This window comes from Heterocephalus glaber, unplaced genomic scaffold (genome assembly GCF_053883595.1).
Source record: "Heterocephalus glaber isolate CG9 unplaced genomic scaffold, H.glaber_assembly_v1.0 deba00001481, whole genome shotgun sequence".
Taxonomy (NCBI): domain Eukaryota; kingdom Metazoa; phylum Chordata; class Mammalia; order Rodentia; family Bathyergidae; genus Heterocephalus; species Heterocephalus glaber.
In genome coordinates this window covers 2,638,687-2,658,511 of record NW_028258317.1, presented here as the reverse complement: position 1 = coordinate 2,658,511, position 19,825 = coordinate 2,638,687, and the positions used below count along the sequence as shown (strand labels likewise).

Sequence of the window (19,825 nt, the reverse complement as noted above, 5' to 3'; positions counted from 1 at the left end):
GCATTCCTAGAACAAGGCCTATAACTGAAGCTTCTCCATTTGAAAAGTAAGAAGAGGTAAAATGACACCAAAATAGAAACTGTCTACTTTAAACTGCAAGGCTGTCAGGTATAGCAGTGCATCCCAGGTGCAGTGGTAATCCCAGCTACTCTGGAGGCTGAGGCAGAGAGATTGCAAGTTTGATACCAGCCTGGGCAATTTAGTGAGACCCTATCTGAAAATAAACAAACAAACAAACAAGCTGGGATGTTGCTCAGTGATAAAGTGCTTGCCTAGCAGGTCCTGAGTCCAATCCTTAGTACTGAAAACAACAAAACAACAGCACAAACTGTACAATGCTAATCCTACTCCTTGGTCTCAAACTCCCGTCTCCACAGCATTGTTCCTGTTCCATCTATCTCCTGTGTAAGCTCTCAGAGCACATCCTCCTCCTGATGTTCAATGCTTGGCACGCACTATTCTCTACATGACCCATCTACCAACTAGAAAATGTGCCCCCTAAAGAGTCATGTAATCCCAGAACTCTGGGAGGCTGATGCAGGAGGACTGTGAGCTCACACCCAGCCTGGGCAATTTATCAACTTAACAAAACCCTGTCTCAAAATAGAGCAATTAAATTAAGAATATTGAAAGGGCTGGGGATGTAGCTCTGTGCAAAGACTCCAGTTCAATGCTGAATACTGCAAAGGACAGAGATAGAGAAAAAGACAACAATCAAGTATAGAATAAATCCTTCGCTAAAGTGCTTCTGGGATGAGACGTAAAAAATGAAGTTGGATAATAATGTGGTATTTGCAGGAAAATGGGACTTCTGGATATGAGTTTTCTAGGGAGCTGCAGTTTTAATCTCTTAACTCTCGCTGAAACTTTAGTCATGATAAATTGGACTCCACATTTCCATGCCATGTTAACCCAATATTCTGACCATGCTTCATACGTTTCTTGATTTAAAGTGAAACTTAACTTTTTTGTTAATATTGAGGACAGTTATTTAGGAATATGGTACTGTGGCAGAGATACAGCAGTGGATACACACTATGAGGGTTGCCTAAGCTCAGCTATAGCCCTAAACAAGGCTTTAACAGGAAAAAACCACACACACAGGTACTGTGGACCTTTGACTTACGTACTTGATTGGTTTGGAGGGCTGGATGTAACTCAAGTTGATTGTAAACCAGTACAACTGAGATCTGGATGTTTACCTGGGTACACGCCATAGATAACAAGAGGCAGATGAATCTTCCATTAACCAAATTAACCCAAGTTGTTTGTATGTCAGGTCATAACTTGAGGGTCTACTGCATTTTCCCTCTTTGGCACTGACTTCTAGCTAATTCTCAGCAGCTGTTTTCTCTTCTACTTTCCCCACCTCTTACCCCAGAATTACACAGTGTAGCACAGTAGGACCCACACATTTCTATCAGCAAAACAGTTACCATTTCTCCAGAGGACACTTCCCATTTGTTTCTCCACTGTGGACTCTATCTTCTCTGTATCTGTTACAAACTGACCTCTAATCTCTAAAGGGGACACATCCAGTAGTAGCTAAAAGCTACTCTGAAGTCAGGATGCCTTGATTGAAAGCTCAGTTTGGCACTTTGAGTCAAAAGCACTAATGACAAGTTACTTGACCTCACTATTCTTCAAATTTGCCATCTGTATCATGAAAATAAACACGACTTATCTACCTCAGAGGTTGAATTAAGTGCTTTAAACATGGTCTAACAAATCATATTATTAAATATGATATATTATTAAGTAAATGGATAAAATACTATCAACTTGAACTCCGTTGCTCCCACCTCTTTATGAAAACTGCTCCAGTATTTCTCACTTTGGACTACAGTGTTGGATATGTGTGTGGTTGTACCATTTCTAAGGGATCCCAGCACTCCCTCTCACTGGTCAGTGCCTCTATCAGCAGGCAGGGAAGAGGGCCAAGCAGTATCAGGTGTATCCATCACTGCTCTAGCCTTGTGAACCACGTGAAGAGAACGGGCCGATTACTCAATCAGCATAACAAGAATCTAGGGACATGTGTGACTGCTGTTTTCAAATATTTTCAATGCAGGGCTGGAGAAAAGGTGGCAATTCTATGCAACAGCCACAGCCTACCCATCACTGAACGTGTTGAAGCAGGTTATTGGTGCCCAAGTGTCAAGGATATTTATAAGAAAGAATTTAGAGTCAGATAATCTAAGATTCCTTCTACCTCTAAAATCGCAGTACTCCTGGTATGAGTCACCAAGATGTTACAATCTAAGTATGAGTCACACATCGCCAAGGTGCTGCCAAAGGCACAGGATTCTTCACTCCCACAGTGCTTAGCACCGCACCAGATCTCGGCGCGGAATTCTAGCCCTCGGGCTATGTATACCTCAGCGAGGAGTAACAAAAACTTTTTAAAAACTAAGCTGATTCCAGACTTGTTATGACTGACAAAATAAGGCATACATCCCAATTGAGATTTGGCAAAAAGGCGTGCATCCGAATTAACTCTCGGAGGGTCCTTCCCGTCACTCTTCGGCTGGACAAATGCAGGCAGAAGCGGGCAGGCAGGTTAAAGGGGCGGGGCGGGGTGTCAGGGTGAATGGGAGCTGGGTGAGAGCCACACAGGGGCAGGAAAGGGACAAAGGCCTCCGGAGAGCACGCTGGACTGGGAGGCTGCCAGGAAGGCCCCGGCTAGATAGGAGCCAGTGGCCCGGCGTCTGCCTGGGAGGCAGACGGGCCACGGCAGCCTGCTGACCGGGAGCCACAGCAGGGCCTGGGGTGCCAGCGGGGCCCCGGGAGTCCTCGCTGCCCCCGGGCTGGGCCAGGCTGCGCGCCGCGCGGAGTGGACTCGGCCGGCCAGGCGGCGCACCTGCTGGGCTGCCCGGCCTCGCAGCCTCCCCTGTGCTCAGCCCCCCGGGCTGCCGCCGTCCTTGCCGTCGCCAAAGCGCCCGGGCCGAAAGTGGGGCAGCGGCTGCCTCCCGCCCGGGTCGCGCAAGCGGCCGCCGCCATCGCGGCCACGCAGGAGGAGCCGCGGGGCCACTGGGCGCCTCTTTACCTGGGAGACCAGCGGGAGCAGCGTCTGCTCCACCGAGCGGGTTTTGATCTCGAGTCCCGGGTCGAAGGCGAAGCCCGGCGGGCTGGAGCCATGAATTGCTCCGGAGCCACCGACGCCGGCAGAGCCGGGAGAGGCGGCCATGGCCCTCCGCGCGCCTCTGCGGGCCGCTCGCGAGCCAGCAGCCAGCCAGCCCACGGGTCCTCTGAGGCCGCACTGCACCCACTGCACCCGCGCCGCCCGAGGCCCCGCCCCTCCCCGGGTAGCCCCTCCCCTCCCCTCCCCGCCCCCCAGCGGGCCACACAGCCGAGGCCCCGCCCTACACCCCAGCGCCCCGGTCAGGGGCTGGTTCCCCGCAGCCCCGCCCCTAGCCGGGACCCCGCTCGTCCCCGGCCCCGCCCCTTGCTCTTGGCGTTGGGTATCCAGCGTCCCTCCTGGCCAGCTAGAGGACAACAGAGCGCCTCCCACGGCCACGTGGGCTCTAAGCCTCCCAGCCTCCCTTAACGGGACTTGCTGTAAGTCAATTCTGAATTCCTGCAGATTTCTGGAAGCTCCGCTGGAGTTGAAACTAGCAGAGCGGAACAAGAACACATGCTGCGGGGTGGGGCTACGACCCCTGGATGGAATTGGACAGGTCATCTTCCTGGGGCTTCTCAGGAAGGTCCCATTTTCCCCCTTCCCCTTAGTTTCTGAGTATTTCTCATACTTTGAGTTGAAAATGAATCATTTATTAAAGCCAATCATGGAAGAAATACCTTATTATTCTGGAAGAAGATAGTGTATCTTTCCAGCTGTTTATCAAGTTACTCTTCAATAAAGGAACACAACATGAAAAATGCTTTTCGATTTTGGTGTGCAGCACGTGTTCTACCACTGCACTACATCTCCAGCCTCAACACTTTTCAAAGGCACTTTTTTCTAGTGCCAGGCAGAGTAGTTTCTCAGTAACTGTTTACTGAATGAAAGGAACATCAGTGTGTACCTCTCACCAAAGTCACTTACGGGTAAGGCTAAGAATCATCTCTGTAAGGCCAACCCTGAGTTTACACAGAGCCGCTGTGAAGGGAGGGGTGAAGAGCACGCCTTCCCCTCAGGTTTCCGGGAGCAGAGCCAAAGGAGGCCGTCGGAAGCGGGCACCGGGTTGAAGGAGGCCTGGGCTTAAGCAATCCACTGAGAGGCATGCAGAAATGTTTTATGAAGAGCGGTATCTGCCAATGAGAATTTATGAGGCTAGCCAGGATCATTTCTCCATCATGCCAGACTGAGGAGCTGGAGGGTACCATTACCTTTAGAAGCTCTTTCCCAAGCACTGTTCTTGAAATGTTCCTTGCAGCGTTCCCGTTTGTCAGTCAAGCTCCGTCTCCCAGAGCTGCACAGCTATCTTCGGTACTGAAGATATCCAAGTGTAGATCTGTTTTCTTCAAAAAGTACAGTTCTCAGTGCTAGGGGGAGGGGGCAGCATTTACTGGAGATTGAACTCAAGAGTGTTCAAGCCAGATAACCGCTCTACCACTGAGTGCTACATCTCCAGCCCTTTTGGAGACAGGGTCTTACTAAGCGACCCAAGCTGGGCTTGAACTTGCAATCCTCCTGCCTCTGCCTCCAGAGTACCTGAGATTATAGCCATGCACTAGCAAACCCACCTCTGAACTTACTTCCAAATCTCACTTCTCAGCCAGCCCTCACCCCTTGTTATCCAGAAGCCCACTTTTCCCAGTGCCCAGGGCTGGGTCGGGGGCTCCAGCCTCTGCTGTAAATCCTTAGCCTCTTTAAGGTATCCAGTATCCACTCAAGACAGATCTCCCCTCACTTTTGACCAAATTTCATGATTTACGGTAGGCACTGGTGCCAAAGGAAAAGGCAGTATATAAGGCCTGAGACACAGATGTATTCATGAAAGTTTGGCTAAACATAAAATTTCTCAAGAGACAAGAGATTTAAGTTTACCGATTCATTCAACACTAGTAATTTTATTTCAAAATATAAATATTTTACATTTTACAAAGAAGTTACATCAGGTTGTGAAAGCCGGTTAAAGCTAAGCAGTGGTATTTGTGTAATATTTGCCATATCTGAATATTCTTTCCCTCAAACCATCTCTCCTTTGCCTGAGAATACAGAAATTAAACATTTCCAAAGTTACATAAGTAATTACAACCACTGTCAATATTAGTTTCACAATCAAATAATATTTGAAATACACACCAATCACCTAAACAAGTGGCACTGCAAAGGACAAACAAGGGTTTTCTCTGGGAGAGTTACAGTAAAAGTAATACTTCTAGGTCACTATAATACAAAATAAGTGGTATTTCATGATAAGCCAAAAGGATGTTGCTTCTGTACCATTGTACTTTTTAATTTTTTTTTTTGAGACAGGGTCTCACTTTGTACCCCAGGCTGGCCTGGAAGTTGGGGTGGTCCTCTTGCCTCAGGCTCCCAAGTGCTGGGATTACAGGCGTGCACCACCACCCAGCTCCTTGTACATTATAAATCTAGATGAATAAGAGACCAGGTATGGAGTAAAGAACTCTGGACTTGGAATCAGAATTCTGCAACCAAATTCTAGCTCCATCCTTTTGTGACTTAAATTTAGATGGGAAAAACAAACAAAAATAAAACCATACAAAAAAAAAGAAGAAGAAGAAAAAAAGAAACCCTTTCAGAGCCTCCAGTGCCTTATCTGTGCAATGACTATAATACTGACTAGGCTCACAGGCTGTTCCCAGAGGTGCCTGAAAATTATAAAGAGCCATACAAAAGTATTATTAAAGTGTTTATATCAATATATCACCAAGGTATTTGCATATTAATTCATTAATTGATCCTTGAAAATTTGCAAATTAAACACAAATAGTGATTTTACACACCATAGGTAGAAAAGAACCTCTATATTTTTAGTTCTGAACGGTAAATATGTTTTCTTGCTAGTATCACACTAAACTGTGAGATTTATTACAGATTGCGTGGTACCAGAGAAACAGACTCACCATTCAGTAATTCCACTGGGCTGTCTCTCCTAAAAGAGTTGTAAACTTGATCAAAAGCCATCTTTCCCAAAGGACAAGGTCCCTTGAAATGCTCAGAGAGGAGGAGAAAGGGGGCACAATCTAAAGTCAAACACAATCTTTGTCCCTTTTTATAGATTTACAATGTATCATAGTATGTTAAAAACTCTTTTAAGTCCCAGGAAAAGGAAACAAATTCACCATTCCTCAATTTTAATTGACCATGGGCTCTATACCCCCCCACACACTTTTTTCTCCTCTTACAACATCTATTAATCTCTCTTGGAACCATTGGTGTCAGAAACATATTTTGCCCAAAGCTGCTCAATTATGAGAAAAGGGAAAGAGAAGTTGAATATGGAGAGAAAAAGGAACTATTCCACCCATGAATTCTATTACTAACTAGCTCTGTGTGTTTATCAGACAAGCTACTTTAACCTAAAAATTTGTTTCCGTCTCTGGAAAATGACAGGTTCATTTAATTATAAATGATACATTTTAGCACAGAACTTCTATGATTCTTCAAGATAGATCATCTTGACTTACAATTCTCTTGATTATTTTTATCAAAACAGTACAGAGTGCCTTCAGATATGTGTATTTTTTCAGGTTTTCAATGACCAATAAGTTAATAGAATGAATGTATTATGATGGCAAAATGTGTAAAGAAAAGAAACTGATAAAACTAATAAGCACTTGTTTATAGCTGGAACTCACATGTTGGGAATATATTGCTAGAAGCTATTTCCACTATAAAAAGGGCAGTCAAGGTCCTACTTTTGGGGCCGGGGATTTAGCTCAGTGGTTCTGCCGCCTGCCCTGCAAGCGCAAGGACCCGAGTTCGATCCCTGGTACCAAAAAAAAGTCCTACTTTTAATACTTTGAAAGGGTCATGGGAGACCCTATGGAAAAACGTAAGGTCAGGACTAGAGTGTAGGAAGTCCTCAGGGTTTTCTTCCAAAAACCCTTAGGTTGAAAGCTTTGGATAGCTCACTTAAATTAATTTGCTCTAATCAAATTCCTCATGGTCTGGATTTCTGAGTATTTCTTGGCCAGCAGTGACAGGCTCCTAAAGCACTAATATGGCCAAAATAGGAACCAGAAGTACTAGAAATCCTGCAAGGTTCATGTTACAAGGTTAGCCAGAAGACCTCACTTGCAAACAGCTGCCATTTCCAAAGACTACAGAGTTTGTTTAAATACAGAGTCCCCAAATATAGAGTACCCCATCTTGGGGTCTTTCCACAGTCAAGAGTCAACCCACCCTAGTCTCAGAAGCTGAGGAAAAACTGGCAGGTAACTGCCTCTCACGAAGAGGGTTAGGGAACCCTCAATTTTAATAGTATCTAAGCCTGGCATCAAAAACAGTTAAACAGAGATCCCTCCAGGACTGCTTTGTGGAATTTAAGCAGGACTTACATAATGTGGAATGTATGCTGAAAATCCTATGCCTTGATCTCTCTTGGAAAAGAGAAACATATCTGTGTGTTGAGCTTTAACCCCACCCCCAACCATTCAGCTTTCAGCTGAATAGTGAATGTGAATTTGAAACTAACTTTTAACCTACAAAATGCAAAATATTGTGACAGATTTCTGTACTCAGTTTTTACCAAAGCTACTTTTATTTCTTCGATGCTTTGTCTAGTCATAGGGAAACTTCCTCTTTCTGGGTCAAATTCTGAGACAGACTCTGTACGTTAGGTTACCTTTGAGACTTGTGCTTAGGTCTCCAACTTTCCATACCACCTGGCCTCTGTCTGCCCCGTGTACATTCTGTAAAACCTCCTCTGTGCCTGTGGACACATGACAGGGTGCTTCTCTCTGGTTTTGGCCTCGGAAGCTGGTAGACTAGTCCTTAGGCTCCTAGTTCTTAGGCTGTCACTCTGGCAATAGAGTTCAAGTTTCCTGATCAGGACTGTGTACCACTCTGGGGGACTTCTGCTCCTGATATGGCGGGGTGGTATTACACCACTGCTGCTCATTTAGGCAGCTCTAAGCTGTCCTCTTAGGGCTTAGAGTTCCCCTCTAAGAACCTTGTATTCATACTAATATTTTTCCCAGCAACAGCCATATATTAGCTCAAGTTTAGTTTATTGCAATTTTACTTTACACAGCTAAAAGCACTCTGAAGGAACATAATTTGTATATGTACACTAATTCATTGTGTAAAATATTTGCCTCATGAATATATGCTAATTACAGCTATAAATTTACCATTATGTAATTAACAAAAACTTCATTTCTTGCTTTAACCCTTTTAAAGCAAAACATTTAAATTTAGTATTACATGTGATCTGGTTAAGATTTCAGGTGAGAGAGGCCTTATGTGTCATCTCCTACAGCACCCTGCACAGACCTTGGCTTGGAGCCTAGAGTTTAGCAAGCTCTCAAGCAATGTGTTAATGAAGCCTTTTCTAGATGGGGTTTTTCTTAGCATAAGAATAAATTTAAACTTATAAGTTAATTATCATTAACTTTTTAGTGATAGTTTAGAAAAAAATTACTTCTGCTTTTATTTATTTTTGCCTTTTTTTGAGACAGGTTCTTGCTATGTCGCCCAGGCTGGCCTCACACTCGCCACAATTCTCCTGCTTCAGCTTCCCAAGTGCTGGGATTACAGGCATATACCATCACACCCAGCTATTTCTACTTTTAAATGTTTGCCAAGAAGCACACTTTCCATTCCACAGTCCTTTTGAGAACACAGGAAGGGGCTGCTGACTGTTTTAAATAGTTGAAAGGACACAAAACTAAGAGCTAGGTTAGAGCCTCAATACTGAGCCTTATTCATTTCACAAAGATAGCAACACCTATTGCAGCTCATGGTATAGGGGAAACTGCCTAAAATCGTAGAAGAAATGTTCTATAGTATAGCAGAGTTTGCAGACTATGGAGTCAGAAAGATATGAGACCAAATCTCACTGAATGTGTGAGTCTTTTCAATCATCACCCTGCTGAACATTGGGGTTTGCCATCAGTGTGAAACTTTGTAAAATAATAGAAAGCTACATGAAAGTGGGTGGGAAGAGGTTACAAACTAATATGCACAAAAGGACTGTATAAAATATAAAGCATTCTGCTGATTATTGTAATAGCTGAGATATTTTTAAAGTTACGATTCAATTCACCAAGCATTCATCTACAGTCATATGTGCAAGGCACTGTGCGAAATGACAAAAAATATGATACTGTTAAATACCTAAGTGTTGGAGTTCGAAATAATAGGGATACGTTTAACAAATCAGAGTACCACTACACCTGAGATTTTTTTAAACTTAAAATATTTAAAAGAAAAAATTGAATGATAGCATGAATTCTATCATATTGTTGCCATTCATAGCAGCTTCAGTATTTTAAGGTAATGTGGTCAGCCAAGTTTTAGAATTTTGACAATACTGTAACAAAGCATACAGGGAGATGGAAGAGGAGGAAAGCATCAGTCTTTCTGTGTCTCTTCTGATTGCAACACATAGATGAGCATCAACTGAGTCATACCACTCTTATACTAAAGGTTTGTTCACTCTGTCAAACAGGGTATGGCACATTGTGCAAAAAGGGTAGAAGACTCAATTTTTCCTGCTCACATAACTACATACTCTGTTGAAAAGTGTCATGGAAAAAGCTAAGAATAGATTTCTTAAAGTGGAGAAAATTATATTGTATATACTTTTAACAGCAGGTAGTTTAGACTTCTCAAAATAACTTTATAAATACATATAATAGCAACAAACATAATCAAAGTGAAAAAATGTCAAGCCATGGTACCAGTGCATAAACTGAAACTTTTCAAGCCATCTTAGCAACAGTTAAGTGAGCAAAACACACCTCTGAGCTCTCCAGCTGTGTTTTACAATGCAAAGTGCCCACAGCAAGTTCTCTCTTGTTGGGAGCTCTGTTTGTAAGGCCAGGAGTTTCTTTCATTCCTGGGCTCTGCCTGGCCTCTGCCTGCCAGGCACAGCTGCAAGGACAGAAGGCCACAGCTGAACTGAACTCACAGTCAAGGTGGAACTTCCTAGAGAAATCGCTGCCTGGAAACCATGTCAGTCTACTGAAGATTTCAGATCTTCAGAGATGTCACGGAAAGTCCTAAAAGAAGAAAAGACAGAATGATTAGCCTTGCTTTTGGAAAATGAGGTGGAGGGAAATAAAGCACCAAGGACAGGAGGGGAGGGGGGTTGGGAGAGAGGGAGGATATAATCAGTTACAATACAATGATTATTTTTATAATCTTTGAGAATCTGGTTGAGATCATAGGCCTATTATTATTATTATTATTATTATTATTATTATTTATTTTATTTTATTTTTGGTACCGGGGATCGAACTTGGGACCTTGTGCTTGCAAGGCAGGCGCTGGAACCACTGAGCTAAATCCCCGGCCCCCCATTATTTTTTTGAGTTGTTTCAAAATCTGTTATTCGTCATCCTTTACTAAGAAAAACCCCTGTTTTCTGTTTGATTTTTCCTAAGTCCATTATCTTCCATCCAAAAGACTATTTCCTCAGGGTTCCTTGAAACCACACTTGACCGTGTGACTAAATTTTTGTTAATACGGTAAGACGTGTATAGAAGTACTGAGCCATATCAGGGCAGTTTCTTAAAAGTGAAGGACAGTCCTTGATTCTTTCATCTTTTTAGTGGCTGGAAAAGTGGATATGATAATGATAAAGAGAAAAAACACTTAGAGATCAAAGATTAAATTTGGAATGTAAGTTTCATTAGAAAATAAGAAACAGGGTCCAGCATAAAGTCTAAGCTTTGAAGGATGTAATTCAGGGCTGGAGAAATGGTGTTGATCCTTTCATCAAATGACTTACACTGGTTTCTGACTCACATCATACAAGCTAAGTGAATGTTGCTTACTGGCAAGTTATAAATATCTAGGGTGTGTGCCTACCTCACAACTGTGGTAGCTACCTGGCTTTGACAGATAATTCACATGCCTGAGCTATAATGTCACCCAGTCAGGTATACATCTGTATTGGCACCCAAATGGCCAAGTCAGAATTTATCAATAAGTATGAGTTTCCAGCATCCATCTTAGACAATGGGGCCTCACATCAAGGAATAGAGGATGGGCCCAGATGTTTGTGGAAATAGCTAGACTAGCCCTGGACTGCTCCTCTGGACTTCCTTTATCCAAGTAAAAATAAACATCTAGCTTATATAAGTCACTGTTACTTTTAGTTCTGTAGATAGTGAGATTTTGATTTTTTTATTATATATAGCCAAACCTATCTTAAATGATACAAAGAACAGTTAATAACCATTCTTTCAGACAGAAGTTATATTGCTCCTCTAAAATAATATCACCAATTAGGGATATCAAAAAAGAAAAAGAAATCTTAAAAGACTTGAGTTTTTCAAAACAGTTTTAATATCTTCAATTTAGATTAGTTTGTGGCCACATCATTATAACATGTTCTTTGATTTTTTTCTCAAATAAAACCAATTATGTTTTCATACCAATGACCCAGTACCGATTACTATAAACAAAGTGCTCAACTTTTTTTTATTAGAAATACAGCTAAGACAGAATATAAAGGTCTGTGTTCCAAAACTTCAGGGAAAAGTTTACAGTTGCTGAAATGAAAGATAGCAAAAGATTTCATTAGGCACAATCATCTAAAAATGTACAAAGCAAATAATCTGAACTTCAAATGCAATTCCACAATCATTCCACCTCCCTGACTTCTTTGGATTTCCTGATTTTCAGTTCATAAAAATTAGTAGGCGGGTTAGACAGGCACAGCAGAGATAAATTAAAGACTAACCCTTTGTTTTAGTGCAATGCAGGAAAGTACTTCAAGGTCAAGAACAGCACTAGTAAAATGTTACAGAAAAGATTACTTTGAAGGATGCTGAGTTATCTCAAGGCTCTTTCAAGATAGTCCCCTAACCCTCTCATACTTCCAAAGCATGAGTGATCAGCAAGCTCTGTCAGAGGAACAGCCCTGAGAAACAGATGAGCTCCCTGGCTAGGGTTCCTGAGGCTTTGAAAGAGTTCATGTGTGGCATGACTAATTCTATCATAATAAAAACACATTGATGTAAAAAACAAAAAACAAAAAAACACATTGATACGTTTAAAAATTGTAATGAATATGTTTCCTTAAAATTTTTTTCCCTTGTGGTACCAGCGATTGGATCCAGCAAGTGCTGAGCTAAATCCCCAGCCCCTTTTAAAATTTTATTATGAGACAGTCTCACAAATTATTCAGGCTGGTCTTGAATTTTGGATACTCCTACCTCAGCCTCCCAAGTAGCTGGGATTACAGGCATGTACCACCACATCCCGCCTCCTTAAATATTTATATGTCCTGGGAAAAGAAGTTCAAAAAGATTTATATATACACATACATTTATATGTACGTACCATTTCTCAATAGTGACACCGTTGACATTTTTGTGCACTCTAAGATGTTTGCCAGCACTGCTGGCCTCAGTTCACTAGAATTCTGGCAATGTGTCCAGACATGATCAAATGTCTGGAGGAAAAAAAATCACCTCCTTCCCTGCCAGAACCATTGCTCTACAGACTCATTTATTTGCCTATTTTTTTGGTCTCATCCCAAGTTTGTGTTTTTACATTCGTATACAGATAAGGCTGCCTTTAAGCACTCTCTAACAATGTGAATTAGCACTCAATTCTGGAAAACCCTGGAAAATTTTTATAACCAAAAACCAAAAATTGGCCAATATTACAAATTATTTTCTAACATCCAGTAAGTTTCTTAATTCACCATTTGAGATATTTGCAAGTCTGAATCTGTAACTATTCATTTCCTCTAAATTATGAATGAAAATTTCTATCCCGGGGCAAAGATGCATGAAATAAGATTAAGACTGCGGTTAGCCTACTGACTGCTTTTTGTTGACAAGTAAGCTTAGCTGTAACCTTGAAATTCATACCTACTATTTTATGTTGCCACCACACCAAGAAAGCTGAGACAAGCTTTCAGAAGAAAGAAATAAGCTTTGAAAACAGTCACTGAGAATTTTTGCCTTTCCTTAATGTTGTATCTAGGTTTATGGGGTGTCACGGTGGTAGTGGCGGTGTGTGTTTAAAACCCTACTAAAATAACAGTGCTCTTGAATAAAACCTTTATCTACGGGGGGAACGAACATCCATAATCCAGAAATGTAGAAATGATTTGTTTCTGTACTATTCAGGTTACATAACTAACTAATGAAAAGGCTCATAAAACTAATTCTCTGGATTAGGAAAAAACAAAGAGAACCACTGCATTGTGGAGCTAGGGTTATAACTTGGTGGTAAAGTGCTTGTCTAGCTTGTGCGAGGCCCTGGGCTCAATACCCAGCACCTAAATAAATAAACGATGTGTCCTATTTAAATCACCTATAAATATGTTATTATTTCCCACACCATATGGATTGTGCTAGTCCTAAGAACATAGTTGTAGAATTTCACATCTAAAAGCGAGCAGTGCAAAACAAGACCCCATGTGGTTGGGATCTGAATAGAGGAACTTTGTAACATTTCACATCTCCTCTAAGAGTCGCAGTGCAGTCATCCCTTGCTCCTTGAAAATATTTCCCCCACCCCTCTTCTACTAAATGTTCAAATCTTTTCTCATTTAACAATTCAAGACTTGTTAACTCCCAGGCCCTGCCCACCCTCCAGAGATGCAGAGTAAATTCTGAACATTTAAAAATAAAAGGCTTTGTTTCCATTTTTTTCTTTTCTCATAATTGTTCCTTTCCCTTCTTTCCTTTTCCCTTCCTCTCGCACTTCTCCTACCCTTTGGACCTTTTCTTCCTATTTCAAGTTATCAATTATTCGTTTGAATCATTTTAATCCTTATTTACACTTTCAGTTTCTCACACCAGAGAAACTATTCGGTATTTACACATGTGTGTCCTATTTATTTCACTTAAGAGTATGGCCTCAATATCCATCCATTTAGCTAAAATCTCTGTAATTAGGGAAGGGTGGAGGGGGTGAAGGGAGCAGAGGGAATGGGGAAAAAATAAGAACCAAGATACATCATGTACAGGTACAAGCACCCAATGATAAATGTAAACGTATTGCATACTTAAAATGTACCAATAAAAGAATTTAAGCAAAAATAAATAAATAAATAAATAAATAAATATCAAAGGCTTTAACAAACTACTTACTTAGTTGGCTCCACAGAGCCGAGTATCATTTCCTAATCCTGCACAGCACACAGGTAACAACCCTTGTGACAGACTGTACATCATCACTGTTATGGTAACACTAGCTTTCCAACACATTTGGAATGAAGTTCTAAGACTGAGGGTTACTATGCCTTATCCTCTTTTATCAGCCTCAAGGTTATATTGCAAAAATCTTTAGAAAATTTGATCTGCTCCTGGCTTTACTAACCTATTAACTCATCAGCTAGCTGTTCACTGAGCATTTTCCATGCACCAAATGCCTTGTAGGAATCATACAGCAGTCCTAAACAAGCTAGACATAGTTCCTAACTTCCAAAGGCTTACTACCTAATTCAGAAAGACAGTGAATTAAACACACTTAGAAAATACAGAAGTCGGGTATGATGGCACACATCTATAATTTCAGCACTCATGAGGCCGAGGCAGGACGATTGCCCTGAGTTTGAGATCAGCTGGGCTACATAGTGAGTTCAAGGATAGCTTGAACTATATACATAGTGAGACTCTGTCTCAAAAAAATCAACAGAAATAAAAGATATACATTAAGTTCCAACAGAAGCGCCAAAATGCTATGGCAACACCTGAACAAGGACTTATACCTACCCTGGAGGGTTTCAGTAATGTTTCTCAAAGAAGAGTATTTGAGCACAGACCGTGATAGAAGATTTGGTTAGAAAAGAGGTGGACTTTTGTACAGAGGGGACAACGTGTGCAGTGATTACACTAACTTCAGTGACCTAATCCAAGTTCAATATGGCTGGAAAACAAAATACTCCAGTGATGAATCTAGAGAAGCAGTTATAAAGGAGGGAAGCAAGATGAAAGGCAGGAGGGAATCAATCAAGAGCCTGCTCAAGAAATCCTGCCATGGATCATCCACTGGGAATAAAGGGGATCAACCAATTCAGAAAATTTTTACTCAACAGAATGGTTGTCAACAGTGAGTCAAATATACTCCCTCCTCAACTCCAGTCTGTCCTCTGTCTCTCTCTGTCTGTCTTTCTCTCATGACTCTGAACTGGAATGACAGGGTGTGCACTCCAACTGAAATTGTTAAGGTTAATACATAGATCTCAGGAGTGGGTGCCCCCACCAACCCTGTACTAGGGGTTAAATCTAAGGCTTTTGCAATGAGCTACATTCCTAATCCTTTCTTTAATTTGGGTATGAGGTCTTGCTAAGTCGCTAATCTGTCCTGGTTAGGCTTCAACTTTGTGATCCTCCTGCCTCGGCCTCCCAGAGTGCTAGGATTACAGGCCTGGCATGGGGGTATTTTTTGGACAACATCTTTGTACTCATTTTATAAAGACAAAAAGAAAACTAACTTCTTGTTCTATAAAGCAGGACATGCTATGCTTTAGTTTCGTTGAGAAAAGATAACTCTGATTGAGATTTGGATTTAATTATGAATGATATTCATAAGCAGATTAACACTTCCAAAAACAGCAAGTTACTAATAACTCAAACAAAAGCTGAGTTTCTAAAGGTCTCTATTCCAGTTGTCACCTTCAGCACTGTCAGAGGGCAAAGGAAAACTTAGAAAACAGCACTTCTGCAAGAGTGACCGCCTGGGTAATGCTGCAACCTGCTTCCAGGTTTTCCTTAGCTGTTACAGTCTGTTCAATTTTGGGTAGGAGTAAAGTAAGTCAATCAAGTCATGTCTGATTATGCTTTTTAAAACCAAGAAAGTACTCCAAGATGTAAGCTGACAAGAGTATTTTTGCCCTTCCTTGAAAACAGCCCAAGTATAACAAAGAAGAGAAATAAAAGATTCCCATTATTGAATCAAGGCTGAAATAGATGGGAGCTCAATCCTGTGCTGCATCCCCTACAATCACACCACCAAAATAACTGCACTCATCATTCTCAACAGTGAGAAGCAGAGAATGGGAACGGGGTCTTCCCTCCCAGTTTCTCCCTTTGGTGAGTGTTGCTCACCTGTCTAAAGATAAGCAACGGGACACAGAAATAGTGCTGTGTCTCTTTAGACACTGGTACCTGCATCTGCAATCTATGAGGCATGTGCCTCATGAAATGCAAACATCTAAATCCCATGGCTACAGTATAAGAGCAGAAGAGTTCCTACATCAAGCCGAGCCCTTTAATACCGCATTCTTCTGAAGCTACTATTCCCTCAGAGCCCATTCATTCCTTCAGGTCAGAAATGAGCACATTTCAAATATAAAACACTGTTGACAGATGTTGTGGATACCCTTGTAACTAAAATAGAAACGGGCCCTGCGCTAACAGCAACTACAGTCAAGTGGGAAAAGAAAAGACAGATAATCAAATACGTAAATGAAAATTGTACTACCAAGGAAAAGTACAAGATGCAATCTATGAAAGCATTAAACTAGCAAGAAGGATGTGACCTAATGTTGGGGCTAGGGAAAGCTTCTCTGATGAACTGTCACATGAGTTGAGATCTGAAGAGTGATTAGGAGTGAATTAAGAAGATGGGGTTTGTCCAGAGAGAGAACACACCCCAGAGAGGAATGGTGTCTGGTATAGCTGAGGCCCAGACAGACTGCCAGTATGTCTTCAGCTCAGAGAGCAGAAAGCACTGCTGGAAGAGAGGCAGGCACAGGCCAGATCGTGCACAGCAGCTCTGCTGGCCCTGTCAGGATGTTGATCTCTCTCCTAAAACCAATGAGAGGCCATTTTTGGTAATGGAGTCTCACAGTCAAATATGCTTGCATTTTGAATAGAGGACGTTAACTGCAGTATGGTGAATGGACTTCAGAACAGTGAAGGGAGGGGGATGAGATCTGAGCCAGCAAACTAAAGTGACTGTGTCAGTCCGATGAGAAGTGCTGCGAGTATGGGCGAGCCTAGACCAGGGGTTGCATTGGGGTAAAGAGGCAAAGACAGATGTGAGGCGAAACTGACTACTGAGTAAAGACAATGAATGAGGCACAAGAAGTAATGAACACAGCTACACCATGGCTTTGGTGAGTGGGAGAAACAGTCACTGAGCTAGGAAATGCAGGAGAATGTGGGGGGTTTGTCTTTGGGGCACCAGAGTGTATAGGGAAGACAAAGGCAGAGCAAGAGCATTAACTGAAACACACCAGCCTGAGAGCTTCCCAGCTGTGTGACTGTAAGCACGTTGATATCTCTTAAGTCTCAATTTCCTTATCAAAACATGGCAAATAATAGTTCCCAAACTCATATAGAAGCATTGGGCAGATTAAGGAAAATAAGGTAACACATGTAGTTTTTATCACAGGATTTAGCATACAGTAAGTCCCAACCAATGTTAGCAGAGATTGTGTTTGGTACTATTTAAGAGATTGTTTAAGCTTCCCATTAAAGAATGATGTGATGCACTAAACACATTTCCTGTAGGCCCTTTCAGAACACCACTAGAATGCCAATAAAAGTATTTCCTAAAAGGCATAAACAAACCTGGGGGTGGAGGTCAAACCTGATAGGGAAGATGAACAAATTTCTGACTTCTACCAAGTGTATGGACAGCTGCTGTAATGTAGCCTACCCTAAAAAGCTGAATCCTAAACCCGTAGTGGGAGGAGCCAAAACACAATCTGATTTACTCAGCAAAACTCCCCACTAGGCTCAGGAACTGGTGACATGAAATAACTGGAAGTGGGGCTGAAGGTGGGGCTGAGCACAGGACTGTTTTAAACTCTGCCTACAAAGTGGCGAGCCACCACCTCTCCAACCTCCTTCCCACCTCTATGGAGCCAAGGGAGGGGGAATCTGCCCTCTTCCTTCCCATCTTTGGCATAAAATATAACTTTTCTCCTCCAGAGAAAGTAAAACCAAAGTCTCCAGACAAGGAGACAACTGGCAAGGAGGACGGTGGGGACCCATATCAACACGGGAAGGCCAAGTGAATATTAACATCTTGAGTGTGGCCCCTCTTCTCCTCCTCCTCACTCCCAGAAGGCTGCAGCTCGGCTCCCAACCTCTCGGCAGGAGATTAGGAGATCTTCCTTGGAGGGATTTACCAGCCTAAAAGTGGGATCAAAAGTCAACGACATGGGCTGGGGATTTAGCTCAGTGGTTTCACTTGTAAGCGCAAGGACCCGAGTTCGATCTCCGGTACCAAAAAAAAAAAAAAAACAGTCAACGACATGAAAGGTGGGACAGGGAATGGCCCTACCAGATTGTATTTCAGTCACACATAAAATAATCCAACTACAACTTCTAAATGTCTCTCTCTCTTCTCTTTTTCCTTCCTTTTTATAGGACTAGAGATTGAACTAGCACTCTTTATTTTTTAAATTTTGAGATAGTCTTATTAAATTGCCTAGGCTGGGTTTGAACTTTCTGTTTTTCTGCCTCAGCCTCCTGAGTGCTGGGATCACAGGTGTGCACCACCATGCCTGGCTGAGTGTCTCTTTTTTATTTTTTCCCTCAGTACCAGGGATCGAACTCAGGACCTTGCACTTGTGAGGTAGGCAAGGCGCCACTGAGCTAAATCCCCAGCCTTGAATGTCTCATTCTTAATGTGAGCCAAGAACCAAAATTCTTTGATATCTGATATTCTGCCTAATATGGCAAGGAATAAGAGATTTTACATATGTAACACATGTCTCTAACCAGCTGAATTTAAGCTTATTAATAAAGAATACTGTACAAGGTGAGGTTCATTTGGGTGTGTGTGTCTAGAAATTAGAGACAGAAGTCAGAAAAAGACTTTCCTGCTGGCCTTGAAGAAGTAAAAACTGCATTATGAGCTGCTGAAAGAGAGAGACAGTCCCTATAAGCTAAGATCTTCAGTTCCACAACTGCATGGAAATTCATTTTGCCAACAGGAGAGACTGGAAGAAGATCCCAGACTACAGATAAAACCCTAGTCCTAGCTGACACTGGGTCACAGCTTTGTCAGACCCGGAGCAAATCCACTGAGGTCCCCTGGACTCCTGACCCACTGACACTGTGAAATATGTTCTTTGAGCTGTTATAGCTGTATGTGTCACACATCACAGAAAAGACAGGCCTATCCAGAAAAAAGGTAAATTTTATTCATGTAAATGATACCTCAATAAACCAAACTAAAAACATGAGAGTAGAAATGGAGATTTCTAGAGTAGGGTTATAAGATAAAATAGAAGAAACCACCCAGAAAACCTAAAGAAAGAAATGGAAACATCAGAGAAAAGGTAAGAAAAGGAAATGACCAATCTATAAAGATCAGTATCAAAATGAAAAAAAGTTTCTGAAGGGAAGAAAACTAAATCATATCAGGTGTGGTGGCACACACCTGTAATCCCAGCACCCTACTGTCTGAGGAGGAAGATGGCAAGTTTGACCCCAGCCTGGGAAACTTAGTGACTTAGAAGATTCTGTCTCAAAATAAAAAATAAATTAGTAAAAAGTTTGGGGATACAGTTCAGTGTGATGGCCCTGGTCTCAATTCCAAGTACCAAACAGACAAAAAATGGAAATCATAACTCAAAATTTTCAGAAAATCAGAATGTAAATTTCCAGTTTTAAAGGTCTTATCAGATGTCCATCAGAAAAAAAAAATTTTTAGTTTAAATAAAAAGACCTGACAGGTTATCAAACAGTTAAATTAATAAGAACCAAGAACCAAAATGGCTTCAGGCTCTTAATAACCCTAGAACAGTGATAGGGAACCCTT

At 41.8% G+C, this 19,825-nt stretch overlaps 2 protein-coding genes across 5 annotated transcripts in view; both read right to left on the bottom strand.

Moving 5' to 3' along the window:
- Positions 1-3,276, bottom strand: part of Ctnnal1 (catenin alpha like 1) — a 63,923-nt gene extending 60,647 nt beyond the window's left edge. For all 3 annotated transcript variants that reach the window (XR_015440147.1, XM_004848151.3, XM_021261155.2), the window contains exon 1: positions 3,047-3,276. Coding sequence is in view for 2 of the 3 variants with exons in the window: in XM_004848151.3 (XP_004848208.2) it covers positions 3,047-3,187 (141 nt within the window). In the remaining variant the exon portion in view is untranslated. The remainder of the gene's footprint in view (positions 1-3,046) is intronic.
- A 1,717-nt stretch (positions 3,277-4,993) lies between these two features.
- Positions 4,994-19,825, bottom strand: part of Tmem245 (transmembrane protein 245) — a 105,748-nt gene continuing 90,916 nt past the window's right edge. For both annotated transcript variants that reach the window (XM_013073437.3, XM_013073438.3), the window contains one exon: positions 4,994-10,137. In XM_013073437.3, coding sequence (XP_012928891.1) covers positions 10,092-10,137 — 46 coding nt within the window. In that variant the 3' untranslated portion in view covers positions 4,994-10,091. The remainder of the gene's footprint in view (positions 10,138-19,825) is intronic.